This window comes from Coffea arabica, chromosome 11c (assembly GCF_036785885.1).
Source record: "Coffea arabica cultivar ET-39 chromosome 11c, Coffea Arabica ET-39 HiFi, whole genome shotgun sequence".
Taxonomy (NCBI): domain Eukaryota; kingdom Viridiplantae; phylum Streptophyta; class Magnoliopsida; order Gentianales; family Rubiaceae; genus Coffea; species Coffea arabica.
This window is the reverse complement of record NC_092330.1, coordinates 45,549,320-45,564,300: the sequence shown is the minus strand read 5'-3', so window position 1 is coordinate 45,564,300 and position 14,981 is coordinate 45,549,320. Positions and strand designations below refer to the sequence as shown.

General features: G+C 37.3%; 2 protein-coding genes across 4 annotated transcripts; both read right to left on the bottom strand.

Annotated features, from left to right (window-relative positions):
- Positions 1–1,740: 1,740 nt before the first annotated feature.
- On the bottom strand, positions 1,741–3,624 carry LOC113718662 (uncharacterized). The gene is made up of 2 exons (XM_027243553.2): positions 3,371–3,624; positions 1,741–2,665 (listed from the first exon to the last, which is right to left on the bottom strand). The coding sequence occupies exons 1-2, from the start codon at positions 3,492–3,494 to the stop codon at positions 1,866–1,868; spliced, it is 924 nt and encodes a 307-aa protein (XP_027099354.2). The 5' UTR covers positions 3,495–3,624; the 3' UTR covers positions 1,741–1,865.
- A 1,578-nt stretch (positions 3,625–5,202) lies between these two features.
- On the bottom strand, positions 5,203–12,183 carry LOC113717670 (RNA polymerase II C-terminal domain phosphatase-like 3). 3 transcript variants are annotated; one of them, XM_027242448.2, is made up of 13 exons: positions 10,881–12,180; positions 10,629–10,761; positions 10,430–10,485; positions 10,270–10,327; positions 8,750–10,144; positions 7,755–8,360; positions 7,512–7,658; positions 7,170–7,438; positions 6,978–7,089; positions 6,634–6,891; positions 6,147–6,193; positions 5,969–6,060; positions 5,203–5,873 (listed from the first exon to the last, which is right to left on the bottom strand). In XM_027242448.2, exons 1-12 carry the CDS (start codon positions 11,753–11,755, stop codon positions 5,997–5,999), a joined length of 4,020 nt encoding a protein of 1,339 aa, XP_027098249.2. In that variant the 5' UTR covers positions 11,756–12,180; the 3' UTR covers positions 5,203–5,873; positions 5,969–5,996. The 3 variants fall into 3 exon arrangements, with proteins under 3 accessions (XP_027098249.2, XP_071926294.1, XP_027098250.2); XM_027242449.2 differs by having other exon boundaries at positions 5,324–5,873; positions 8,774–10,144; positions 10,881–12,183; XM_072070193.1 differs by having other exon boundaries at positions 5,203–6,060; positions 10,881–12,183.
- Between the last annotated feature and the right edge of the window lie 2,798 nt (positions 12,184–14,981).

Genomic DNA, 14,981 nt, shown 5'->3' with positions numbered 1-14,981 from the left:
AATAGGTGAGAGGTTGGCATACTATAAATGGCACACAAGAACAACATATAACCTTATACATGGGGTGAGAGAGAATTTTTGAAAAATAAGAGATGATATATAAAATGTGGGTTTGGATTCAAATTATATTCTTGTATAAAGTTTTTCTGGCATAATAAAAAAAATGGATTTCTTTTAGTGGACATATATTCAATGAAGAAGTCGAATCATATTAAATCTTGTCTCTCGTTTAACTTTCATACTTCTAATTTGTTTGTCATTAAATTGTTGTATACTTAATGTTTCAATAGTTATTTTTTTGTATTTGGATCATAACAAGTGGGATCAAATTTTGATTGCGAGATTGGGTTATTCATGCGCAATTGAATTCCAACAAATTGGTATCAGATTGGGGTTCATGATTGAATCATAGTTGACTATTACGGTTAAGTGAATTGGTGACTGTTACCCATTGAATAATTTAATAGGTGATGTCCTTATTTCAAGAATTTGACAAGAAGTATTGATGGTGAAGAATGAAAAGTCAAAAAGTATGGAAACACTTGAAGGTGAATCTAGACAGATAATTCAAGAATCAAGCAAAAGATGGAATCCAATATTGATTTTGAATGTGAATCGATGGAGACTTTGGGTAAATACACAAGGTCTTTTGCCGATTGAATCAATTAGGTGTTAGTATTAATTCGGATTTGTAATTTAGTACTATATTATTTGGTAGTTAAAGACAAATTATCGCTAAAAGAAATATTCGTCAAAATAGATATTTATTAGGAAATTGACTTAATTTATTTTAATCAAAATTTTTATTTTAGGTGCAAGTAACTAATTTTTTAATTAATTTTAATTACTTGAAATAGTAGTTAAAGAATTTTCTATTGATATGAGTTTAGAAATTATGAATTATTTCCTATTCTGTATCAGATTAGGAATTAGCAGTTATTTTTTATTATTATTTAGATATTAGTCAAATAATATAATTTATAAATAAGTGAGGGGTTGGCATGCTATAAAATGGTACATAAGGACGACATGTAACTTTATACATGGGGGTGAGAGAGAGTTTTTGAGAGATAAAAGATGGTATCTAATAATTAGATTTGGATTGGATCTTGTATAGGATTTTTCTTTGTATACTTGATGTTTTAACAGTTGTTTGCTCCGTAGTTGAATGCCAACACCGTACATTAGAGTTTCAAAGAGGTACAATGACGAAAAGAGATTTCCTTCGAACCATCAGTTTGCGACGGTTTCTCCGATGGGAAAATTGAAAGCACCTGGAAAAGAATAGATTGGCTGTGTCATCAATGGTGGTATACGTCGTTGGCAATCAATAAAAAATTGAATCTTGGAGTTGGAGCCGACAATATTCACTTTGGATTGGTGTTTCTAGAATTTTTTAAAAATAAAAAGTTACTGTAATAATTTGATATACGTAAAATAAAAAAAATAATTTAAAAATATATTTACTTTTTAATTCACAGTACATTTTTCACAAAAAAAAGATTTTGGCAAATAACTCAGACGGCTGGAAAGGGGAACATATATATAGAATAAATATCAGAGGAATAAGTGGCTCGCAGGTGCGCGGTAATGGACATCACCAATTAACATCTCAGGGTAACAAATAATTACTACGTTATCATTCACCATTGTTGTGAGTCCCAGGAAAAAAAAAAAAAAAAGAAAGAGTCAATTGACCCTTACGCCTGTACAATCGAAATCAATCCAAAAGATGTATAATTAAAATGGAAACAAGTGGAAGCACCGCATGCTCATTCATTTCATTTCGCTCTATCAGCATAAGAAAATTGAAAAGTCAGTAAATAACTTGGTCGGTCAGGGGAATAATCGAATGAGAGAAGTGGTCACGCATTTTTCCGGAAGACCAAACCCTTCAATTTGGACAAGTGAGAGCGATTGTGCTTGCAATCACGGTCGCGATCGTCAGCGGTGTTCTTATGCTGCTGCTGCTGCTGCTGAGCAAGTAATTCTTTCAAGCGTTTGTTTTCATTCTGGAGCTGATTGATGCGAGGGCCGAGTCTCTTGATGGATTCTGTTTTCTCGTTATTTCTCCTTATCAGCTCAGCCTGCTGGCTCAAGTTATCATCTATCAATTCCGACACCGACTGCCTCATTTTGTTCCACATATCCCCGTCCCTATCCCTTCTGGAATCATCAAAGCCCCCATTAATCTTGCAGACCTTGCGATTTCCTCCTCCATCTCCTTTATCCCTCCTCCTGATCAACTCCTCATCACATGCATCCCCAGGCGTCATCGAGCTGTGGCCCGAGTTACTCAGGGTCCGTGCCTCCAGCAACTCAGAAGATGTCGTACTAGTGCGAACGTGATCCTCATCTTGACCAGAAGTATTTTTTGGACTGGTGATTATTCCTTTGTTTACAGCTTCAGCTTCGTGAAGCTGTAGTGCTAGCACGGCTGAGGGCGGGAGCGATGATTGTAGCCTGAAGGAATTGGAAGAAGCGCAAAGGGATTCAGATCTCAGGATGTCATATTTATTGGCTAAGGAAATGTAGGATTTCCGGAGGTCTTCCACCACTCCGATGAGTTCCGGTCTCTTCTTGTAGTACATTTCAGCCCTTTGAGCAAACGTATCTCCGTCGTCTTCTACGAGCTCCAAAATCTTCTGTATCTTCCTCTCCAATTCTGCACGTCAAGATTCGAACAAATGTTTAAAGAAACCAAAAAGGGAGGGTACGTAAATACGTTGTGCGCCTTCATCAAGCAATAGCCAGAACTTGTAAAGCTTCGACGTACATACTGTACAAAAACTCTATTACTTACTAACCCCCGAATACATGCACCTCCGAACCAAAGCCGTCACCTCACCATTGGCTAGCAACTGCAGCATCGATCATGCTGCCATGAACAATTCGTCACTTTCGCCCGTACTACTTGCCACTCATTACCGGCCGTGAGAATCAGATTAGATTATATATCTTGCCACCAAATATGTTCTTGCTAGAGATGCGATTTTACCCTCATCACCATCTCTCTCTCTCTCTTTTTTTTTTTTTTTTTGTATTTTTATAAAGTATTCGACGCCCCGCTCATCTATTCTTCTTCTTCTTCTTCTTTGGTAACAGGGCAGTAAGTTAAGGGGATTCGGAACTCCAACAACCGATCAGAAACCATGCATGCTGCTAATGTGCATAATATGAGCAGACTCTACTCAATGGAAACAGTTCAAGGGCTTAGTAAATCCGCTATAAATTGAATTGAAACCCCTTTGCTTATTTGCATCACAAATTTTGCCCCGAGCACAAGCATATATATATATATATATATACAGGTAATAAACATGAGGCCAAAAAGAAAATTTTTAAAAAAAAATTTTGTACAACTGGGTACCTGCTAAAGTGGACTGCAGCCATTGAGACTGATGGTGATGAGAGCGATTACGATAGCTGCTGCCGTTCTTCTCCAACCACCGTGAGTCGTCGGAAGCAGCCCGATCGCCGCCCTCCTTCTCCATCTTCTCTCAACTCTAAAATTTATATTTTCTTTTAATAAATAAATAAAAAAAAAGAGTCTCCTCCGAAAAGACGACTTAAAACACTATTGTATATGGTACGGCCTTCAACTCCTCCTAACAAAAGTACTAGTAATATTCTTCTTGTTTTGGATTTCTGTATGGTATTTATTATTGAGATTCCTTTGCCGTGAGGCTTTTTTTTTCCTTCTTTCTTCTTTTGTATTTTAGTTTGAAGTCTTATGCTGGCAACTTACTCCCTTTGGTTGCGCAAATTCTTAATTCAAGGCAAGATATTAGGCTTACGCATTTAATCAATTAAAATACAGATTTATATCTACCCTAACGGAGACATTGAAATTCCCTATTCTTTCTTCCTATCAGTCCCGCCAATTTGCTGACAAATTGAAAATTGTAGATCAATCACAGTCAAATCCCAATTTAGAATGATTCAGTTGGTAAAATTAGTCCGACGAGAACAACTAGGAACGTTTGTATCAACACACTAATAAATGCAAACAACAATTTTTTCGCACCGATTGATCCTGGATTCTGGGATCCGTTATTGCCTCAACGCACCAAACGGGTGATTCAAGTATTATTTACAGCGTCCATTATGCCAATTCCATCGGGGGAGGATATCATGGTTAGAAAAAAAAAAATACAGGACGGGTATAATATCAAATATAATACATACTTCTGTTATATGTAATTTTTTTCACCACTGTTATTTGCATTTTTTTTTTCAAGACTGCGAGTCAAAATAAATTATGTATATATCAATTCGCACATGCATAGTGTGAATAAATTAAAAAATTTGTAAAATTAAAAATAGGGATAAAATTACTTTAATTTTTAAAAATATTGCTATGTTAATACCATCGTTAACTCTTATTCTTGTGTGTCAGACATTAAATTTTTTTAAAAATTTTTATCACCTTGCTATGTTATATATATATTTTTCTTTCAATTCAAAATATATTAATGCAATTCCTTGTACAATTGGAAAGATGTGTCCCTTGTGATACATAAATTTTAATTTTTTTTTAAAATTGAAGAATATTACGTAGAAAGTTTATTACGTATTTTATAAGGTGATGTAAAAGGAATGAATATTTTTAAAATATACAAAATATGAATACTTTTTAGTAGTTTACATACAACCGGTGTATCGTACAATTGTAATACGACCACTAACTAAGCATCATTATTTGGAAGCCCAAAAAACCTAGATTTATTCATCAATTTTCTTCAGAATCAATTAAAAGGCCACCGTGATCCTTAACTTGCGCAACTTATTTACTTGCACAGCAATGTGATTTTTAATACCAGCTCGAGAGTTCAGGCCAAAATGACTTCTTTTTTTTTTTGGGTCTCCAGATCATTTAGTCCAAAAGTAGAATCGTAATAGTGCAGAAATACTGCGGGCTTGGAGACCTCAACGACTCAATTTTGGATCTATGGAAATCCAGTTTGGAGGCAAGTTACCATTGGAGCAACTTTTGTCAACAGCGATCAAAGAACTTCCTCCATTGTTGTTTTAAAGAAAACGTTTGGATGGATTCAACTCCAATTATCAACACGAGTCAAGGTATGTTGTTGAGATCATAAGTCGCTTCTGAGGGCTATGAAACCCTGCCGCTTTCAGCTTCAGTGCGTGCAGCAGCTTGTCCCATCTTTAGAAACACTACGTGCGGTACAATTGCCATCGTAACCAAGCCTCCCAAGGCAGTCATAAAACTCTAATTAGACATCACATTCTTCCCTCACTAAGCAGGGCACCTTAGCAGGGAACCTCTTCAATGCCAGAGCACCCCTTGACAGCACTAAAATTTCAAACGCCCCCACATCCCTGTTTCTCCATAACTTGGATGCAGTTTTTGTTTCTCACAATTACAGCACCAAAAAAAACACAACAAAAGCCAGAAACAACAGGCGTATGCCGGCCAAAAGAAGAATGTTCACTTCGTCCAAATCAATAACTATATCGAATTATTAACTAAGCTAACCAGCTCACGAAATTAACTCTTTAAACATGGGCAAACTCTCATTAAAATGTTAGCATATGGTTCCTTTTCTTTGGATTCACCGGGAAGACCAGTAATTAAATCCTTCCAACGAATTTGCCAATTCTTTTGGTTGGATCCCTTATTTAAGATCACCGGGTATGTCAATTAGTCAGTTTCATAAAGATTTTATGCATCTGCATTGTATGATTTTAGTTAGATTTTCCATATTTTTAGGAAGGTGCTTTGAGGAATTTTTCGGGCAGGCAGCCAGGTAAAACCAACCATCAATCTTGGGTCATTTCCATTGCTCAATAGACAGCCAGGTCGAGCAACAGCTCTCTCAAGGTCATCATCCATAATGCAGTTGCTGTTCCTGTGTTCCACAGGTCATTTGGCATCCAGACGTTAGAACCGATTGATGGTCATCATAACTTCAATCAGACGCTATAAGTTACGGTCAGTTGTTACCCGAGGGAAGGATTGTGATGTGGATGATTTATGGTTTAATAGCAAAATCCTTCTCATTTGCTCTGCGGTAAAGTAAAGCTGATGCTTCAACCCTGAAATATGATATTATTTAATCTCCATGTAACCATTACTACTGAAAAAACGGAAGTACCTATGAAATTGACCAGAAGATTCTCACCAGCCAGGATGCACGACAAATCTCCCAGACGAAAGCGCCCAATTTACCTGTTACAACAAGTTTCTGATTTAGATTTCATAATTATCCATGGACAGCACCTCCCACACATTAAAATAGCACAAATCCTAAAGAAACATCCGATATAGTCCTAGAAAGATAGGACCTTCCTAACTCGAATCGCGTACAAAACTACCTTGCAGGTTCACAAAAATTGAGGCAAGGTTGATCCAAACTTGAACTATTTTCACTACATGCTATCTTGTTTCGGTTGGGGTTTAGCTTGCCTCTTTAAGGATGAGAATTAGGTGTTAGTAAAAGATTAATCTACTTGACTTGAACTCGCAGAGCTTGGTTCAGATAAAAAACCAAGAACAAGCCTAAAAACAATCCCCAAATCCTTTAGAAAACCAAATATGTGATGTCCGGACCAATACAATCTTCTCTCCAAAGGATTTTATGCATTTAGTTCCCACAAGAAGAGGTTTACCTTATCCGTTCCAAGTGAGTTGGCAACAACATGGGTGACCTGTTCATCTATGGAGTTGGTGCACACAGCCCCAAACTGTTCAGCTGTCTGCCAAAGAGGATGTAAGTGTGGATTGGCTTCACCAACTGGAAATACCCTACTAAATACAATCCGACAACCAGCCAAAATCTTCCTCTGCTCTGAGGCTAAGATGTTTCTAACATCAGCTTCATCTAAGGACTGATGTGCGAAAAATATTTCATGTATTCTCTCAATAACCTAACAAATTCACAATATTAAAAAGCAATTAGGAAATGGAAAGGTAATAATCCACATAATCTAAACCGCACAAAATCACATCTTACTGCCAAAGAAGATGCCAGCGTCCCATCTTCTGATCTCTCATCGTGATCGATCTCAAGAAGAGAAGGACCAGGAAGCCCAAATTGGCGCCGACTACATGGAAAGAAAATATACCTGCAAAAAACAAGGATATTAGACAGGAAACATATTAAGTAATATACTTTATACATAAGAACAAAAACGTTTTCATCTACCTTTCAACAACTATCAAGTTTAACTTATTATGCGGCCAGACTCGCAAAGAATCATCTATAATGACAACAGATGACTCCATACCCATAACCCCTTCCAAATCCTTGCTCTTAGGAACCCTTTCATCACCATCCAAAAGATCCCCATCATCCCCTCTGGAAATGACTCGGCCAGCAAACAACTCCCCTTTTGGATCAAGCAATTTTGCCATCTCTGTGGCATACAGCTTGTTTCCCATCGTGTAGAGATGCAGCTCGTACAGCTTACTAGCCTAAGAGACAAGCAGAAAGATTAACATCCCACAAATCACATCCTATACCAGATATATTGTTAGCCTCTGTTACCTTTTCCAAAAAATTCCAGATCCCAGGCCGCAATTTAGTCCACATTCCCATGTGAGGAAACCGGAATAAATGCCTGTGTGGTTTTTCACGGTCTTGCTCCTCCTTTTTCCTCAATATCTCATCATGCATTGGATCCACTTCGACAAACTGAACGCAAAAGTTAAGAGATAATGATGACCACTCAATAATGTGCTTCTAGCATAAGGACAAAAAATTCAACTTAAAAGCCAAAAGTTTTCATGCCTTCGCTGAATTTAGGAGAGTATGATCCAGATCCAAGACCAGGCAGAGTTTCCGTCCAGCAAACATTTTCCTCTGCTCTTGCATTCTTCTAGCTCTCTCTCTATGGATGGCAGCTTTTTGCTGGTCATCGAATCCCTCAAAGAGATGCTCAACATCATCCCAGTTGTTCTGTGGTCGAGAGGAACCCATAGAAACTTCTTTGGATGACAAGCCAGGCCCACTTTGCGGTTTGCCTGACTCCAGCATTCCAATCGTCTCTGTCCTACCTTGATAAGCTTGAGAAGGTTGTGACAAAGATATTTGAGGAAGGGCAGGTTGAGATGAAGTTGCTTGAGAAACAGAAACAATATCAGCAATATTTTTCAAATTTTTTGTGAACTGCTGAGCAATATCTGGTTGAACAATGGAATTAGAAGGCACAACCCTTCTGTCAAGCTGATCATCTTGTATCTGGAAATTTATGTTACCAACCATCTCTGGATTGCTTGATGTACTGCTTTTGGTTTGAGATTGATCAAATTCCATGCTCCCGCCTTTTTGAAGCGTGTTATTGTGAAGAACACGACGGGGATCACGAGGTTTCATGCGAACTTTACCTGGTTCTGCCTGCAAGTTCATAAGGCATTAACTATTCTGAAAAGATCACAAGGCAGTGAGAAACAGGAAGTAAACAAGCTGATTATTAGGAGTATTTTCACAAATGTTTTCACATGAAAATTTTCAATTTTCTCAACAAAAATAAAACCTAAAAATAGTTTATATATCGTAGAATCAACTGTAAGATTCTATGTGACCAGTCATTTTTCAAATGAAATTACAAGAATCCTCAACAACAACGTTGAAGACTTCAAAAGGAAAATTTCACCCAACTCACCCATGCCAATCAAACAATTCGGAAAAGCAGACCAGTCTCAAGGATATCAATTGAGTACAGGAAAGGAAAATACTGACAACAGAGTAAAAATTTCCCACTATCAATAAAATGACAAGCTTACCACTGAAGCTGTTTGTGAAGTCACCTGGAATGTCCCTGCTGCTCGTTGGCCAAGGTCCCGGGGTTTAGAAACAACTGCATTCACTGACCCATTAATGGAATTTGAGCATGTAGGCTGACTTGTACTTCTAGTAGGATCAGCAGATTTTTGTTGTTCCATCTTAATTATGTTCATCCATATAGATGGGTTTACAGCAATATCCTTCAAAAGAGAATGCAATGAAGCTGTTGCACCAGGATTAGTCAGCGGCAGATTCTTGTTTCCATTGACTGTTACATTGGCCAAACTGCTTCCAGAACTGAGTGGAGTTACAGCATATTCAGGCCTCATAGGATCATTTCCGCTGCTATTCAGCGCATGGCTTCTATTTGTTGCCCCTAAACCAGCTGTACCTCTATCCTCCAACCAACCACCAGTTCCACTCACCGTCTGCACACTTTTCACAACTGAGGAATCAGTTTGCTCATTTCTTTGCCTTTTTAAAGCAGGACCATCCATAACCTGTTCTTCAATTGTCTTCTGCTTTCTTGAACTTATCATGCCCCCAACAGGCTCCACCTTAGGTTCTCCATTGACTACAGGCAAAAGCCGATCCAAAGAAGCGACATCAGAATTAGCCAATCGAAGCCTAGGATCTCTACTTTTTGCAGATGAGGTTTTCATTGAAGAACTTGGCCCTGAACTCAAGGAGGGAGCATTCAACAAATTTGCAAGTCCTTGTCCCGTAAGAATGCCAATCTTGGGAGCATCAGAAGCAGTGAGCTGCCCCACCATTGATGTGTCCACAGGCTTCACATCCATGCTAGAAGAGCTAGAGACCTCCCCACTAATGTCACCATCCCCACCATCACCATCTTCAGAAGGAGTTGGGCTTGGAAGCCTGTCATTCATAAGAAACGAACTTCCGCCAAACTTCTGCTGATAGGAAGAAACAGCCTTAACAGCATCAGTTTCATAAGGATGCATTGGGACATTCTCTCTCTCAAGAGCTACTCTAGGAACAGGCCACTCCGGTTTCAACAACCCATGTCCCACTGAAAACCCCTTTACGATGGGCAAACAAGACGGTGCTCCTTGAGTTGGTGAAGGAAGACTATCAGCATCGTGGTCCTTGTGAAGGTCCAGCAAAGGAAGAGACAAACCTTTATACTTAGAATTAGCTACTCCCGATTTTCCATATTCTAGCAATGCTGGTGGCACAGGCTGATCAGATGACTCAACAGAAATGGAATCTGCATTAAACACTTTTTCCGGCACTCTTTTCATATTTTCCGCAGAACTATCCAGATCATTCTTGGAAACCACCCTTAATTCTCGCATTTCATTATTCCTATTAGCATCCATAGAACTCAAAGTTTCCGATGACGAATCCAGAAGAGAAGTCATAGCTTCTATCTGCAACAACAGACAGCATTATAAGTTACCATAACTATGAAACACCACCACCACCACCACCATCCCCCACCCCCCACCCCCCACCCCCAAAAAAAAAACAATCAGACATTAGTAACTAAAACCACCTCTTTCAACTGTTCAGCTGAGAACAGATACTTTTGGCTTGACACATGAGCTAACAACCTGTCAACAGATGCAGAAAATTATTCAGCACAACTAATCCCCTTTCGAGACAACAACTGGGAAAAAAAGGAAACGAAGACAACAAGTAGATGCAAGTACCACCTTGACATAATGTCCTTGCTGTATTCCTTCTTATTAAGATCCATGGAGCAGAAGACCTGACAACTAAAAGGTTCAGCCACTAGAACACAAAAGGAACCAGAAACTGTGCTTGGAGCTAAATGATGGTTCCTCTAACAGATAATTCACATTGACATTGATAGTGAAAAAAGCAATCCTAAGGAATCATTTGAAATCTTACAGCATTCAGAGTCTTAATAGCAGTAATCACGAGTTGCACAAGAACATCTTTTGTAGTCAAGATGTTGTTCTCAGCTATTTCCCGCATACTGTCCAATAGGTTTTGCACTCTGGATGATACTTCACCAAATGATCTAGAATAAAAATCGAAAAAGGAAAAAAGAAAAGAATTTTTTTTTTCAAACACATTAACCTGGGCTGAATCACAAATTGATGGAAATCAACTTAGCTCCAAATTTGTCAATAAACTTACTTTTCAGCCTCGTTCGCAGTCACACTCTCAAACCCTTTTCTAAGCAAATCAACCTGCTTCTCCAAGACAGCCTCTTTATCCTTGACAGCCCCGGATAGATTCTCCTTGCTCACATCCCCATCAGTTTCACCCATCTCAGAATCCATATCAATTTCCCCTTCTTCCAACTCCCCCTCCTCCTTCTCGTCCACTTGAATGACATGCTTCTCACTCGGGGAAGCAGCAGAAACCCCGTCCTTGCTGTCATCAATACTGCTAGAATTCTTGTTAGCGACGTGGTGGTGGTAGTCGTGGTGGTTGTGGTTGTTGCTGCTGCTGCTGCTATTATCCGACCCATCCCGCTTCAAATTAGAATTGCTGGCATTGTTATCAGAAGAAGCTTTGGGGAACTCCATGACTAAAATCTCGTCCAAAGGCTTGTTCTGGACGGCGGAAGCCCAAGCCAGATTGTATAGGCCAGCCGAATAATTCCTGGAAAGCTGATACTTATATAGATCCCTCATCGTCCAAACCCTAGGCTTTTGATTTTGATTAGCGTTATGATTATTGATACTGTTATGGTAATTATTGGAGGAATTATTACTATTGGCTGGATTGACATTTACATCCTTGGGAGGGGGAGGCGGAGGAGGAGCGGCGGAGGAGTCCGAATCGGGGAGGACGGCGGCGGCGGCAGGGAAGCGGTCTTTCTTGCTGAAAGCCTCAGCGCTAATTTCCTCAACAGAAGAAGCAGAATCAGAGATCTCACCTTCTTCGACGTCGAGGTCGTAAACTGTGGGAGACAGTTGGGATTCACATTCTTCCATCTCAACTAAGGAGGAGCAGCCTAAGGGGGTTATTTGACTTTGACTCAAATCCGATACAACAACTAGCATAGGGAGGTGGCCGGTTAGGAAACTAATTTATGACTCAATCAATACAATATGTATACCATATAAACGTAAGAAAACAAGAACAGATCCTTGATCGTGTAAACAATTTCAAAGCCCAGGAAAATCAGGTAATTAGATAAAAGCGAGAAGTTCCCCCACCTCCCCCCCAACTCCCATCTCCTTAAATTAGGGCTCGGGGAAGGGAAAAAAAAAAAACAGAGATTTACTAGCGATCGATTAATTTTTCTCCCAGATCCGATGAGAATTTATTTTGAAATTCTTCGAATCTGATTTGATCCGTAAATGTTGAATATACACATACACTCGGATTTAAGTTGCTGAAAGTTGAATCAGCAAAGAAGTCTAATTTGGGGAAAGGCCGAACCCCAGCCCAAAACTTAAGAAAAGGATGTACTGAATATGGCTACGATGGGGACCCGGAGCGTCCAGAAAATAAATAAATGAAAAAAAAAAAAAAAAAAAGGTGACAACGGAAGGCAGGGAATGGAGAACTGAATCTGAACCGTACACATCATCAATCCGAATCAGCTATAGATTGGTAACAACAGGTGCACCCAATTAGTCAACCACATAGGATTTACAGCTGTGGACCGTTTGGAGTTTGGGTCCAAACTCGTCGATGCTTAAAATCCACTTTGGATTTGGATTCCGGTCCTTCAGCGCTGGATGGATATGTTTTGATCTATACCACAACCACATACTAATAGTACTCGTGCTGATGTCGCTTTTTGTTTGTTGGTACTTCAGAATTTTCATTGTTAACTGGTTTGTTCTCCTTTCTAACATCCCTCAAGTATAATGAACTAGAGGTACCTTGGCTGTGCGAGGCACAGCTTGGGTCTCTAATAACTTAATCAAACACATAGCAATATATCTTTTTAGTATATAATAAATATAATACAGGAAAAAAATTAAGCATCAAAACAATTAAAATTTGTTATGAAGAGATATTCCATCTATAAAATTAGCCACTTCCCCTTTCCCACATTTTATAAGGAATGAAATTAACCTCCTAATTATTGTCATTTGGATAAAGAATTTTGAATCTTATTATGTGACACGATGATACCAAAAAGGGAGAGAAAATAAATACACTATAAATGCATTACCAATTCAATAGCAACATAGCTTTAATTGTAATTAAACCAAAAGTAGTCAATTGAGTTTGCAATTTCTTTTAAGCGAAAGTGAAGAACCCTGTTACGATTATGGGAAATAGGTAAAAAAATATCTACCAAATTCATCACTAATCTTGAGGCTAATGAACGAGGGCAATAAAGCAAGTACACAATTACGTACAATTGGGAAGAAAGAAAATTGATTTTCTGTACAACTTTGAAAAATGATTTATAATTGTGTAACAGGAAAAGAGACTTTAATCAATCATATAAATGAATTGTTTAAATGTAAGAGTTGGGTGAGTTACTGGTTAAATATAATTAACCAATGTACAATAACTAAAATTTTTTCATTAATTTGTAAAATTTGATCATATAGTCATAAATTAGGCAACACATAAAAGGAATAGAAGTTTATATGGTTAAACAAAATAACATGCAGTGAAAATCTTCTGTTGTAACCCATATAGTAGATTTTCTGTCTTGATCCATCAAGGTAGAAGTGAGAAAATAAAAAATGGAAACAAAAACAAAATTTTTTCAAATGAGATCTATGCCACGTGTTAAAAAATTAGGGTGTTATAGTAAGTCCTCATATCTTCTTATATAATAAGTAGAAAACCCATTATGCTTAGAAAGAACAACATAAAGACTTGTTTGGTTTGACATGAACCAAGGGACAAAAAAAAATATATGCAAGTGATAAAAAATATTAGAGTCATGCCACTTGTCAAAAGTCATGTGGTAGGAAAGGAGGCAAATAACTGAACCTCTTTTCTTCTTATCTACCTATTATACAAGAAGAAGTGAGATTACTATAATAGTCTCTATAGCTATCAAGTGGCTCCCATCTACTTTGACATGTGGTTCATTAATCATTTGAGAAAGCTATCTTTATTATTTTCCCTTTTTCTTTTGGCTTTCTTTTTCCCCTCATTTCCCCTTTTCTTTCTAGCAAAAGACAACCACAAGAATCCTCATCCTCATCTACACTATCACTTGCACGTTCAATTTTCACTCTGTACTTTTTTCTTTTTTCCCTTCACCTTGATCATTTACTCTTGTTTTTTCTCTATTGAATTAGCTGATGCATTTTTTTCCAATTTTTCCATAATTAACTAAATGAATGATTTATGTTGTTAGAGTGGATGAGGGAAGATAACAATTTTTCCTCAACTGATGTTCATTCCAATTTTAATTTTAATTTATTAAAATTGTTATTTGATAATAGATTGATAGTGCTAGGATGGAGGAGGAAGAATTTGACAAGTAAAGATCCAAGGTGAATGATGACTATGAAGGAAGTAGAGAGATCCGTTAAATTTAAAATTAATCAAAATCTCTTAATTTATAGATAGACAATTATATTTCCATATTTTGATTTATTTAAAGTTTCTTAATAGTGAAAAATGGTTATTTACTATATGAGAAGGATGATATGTAAAGGAATTGTTTGGGCTAGCAATTTAGGATATGAATAAAATATTTCATATAATCTCTTCATTTTTTGTTACTAACTTGTATCCATGATAGGTGGTTTATTTTCATGGTATGATAATTTGAGAAGAAAATAAGTGTAAATTTATATTTTAAAATCATTTGCTTAAGTTGGTTCTATGAATTTGTATTTTTATCATTTTTATTGTCCCTATTGATAATATAAACTAGATGTGGAACTGGATATATCATGACTATTTGGTTGAAGGAGTTGAAAAATTTTTATAAACTCAAGTAGCTAGTTTGATTGCTATTGTTAAGGAATTGTAATTGGTGGTGGAAGTAAAAAATGAGACTTTTAGCCTAGAGTGTAAATCGACAAAAAAATTGTTAAAAGATTCAATATTGATTAAGAAGACATTTTTACGATCAAACAAATGGTTGGTTTCGAATTTGTACATGTACATTTGCAAACATGGCAGTTCATATTTTTATCTGATGTCGCTATTTGTATTCTCAAGCTGTTTGGCAGATAATGTTATCACATGTTTGTAATGCTATTAAAAATGATTTAAATTGATGGATTAACAACTCGTTTTTTCTCTAAAAAAGACAAAAAAAAATGTGTAAGTTTGTATGTCTTGAAAAGGTTA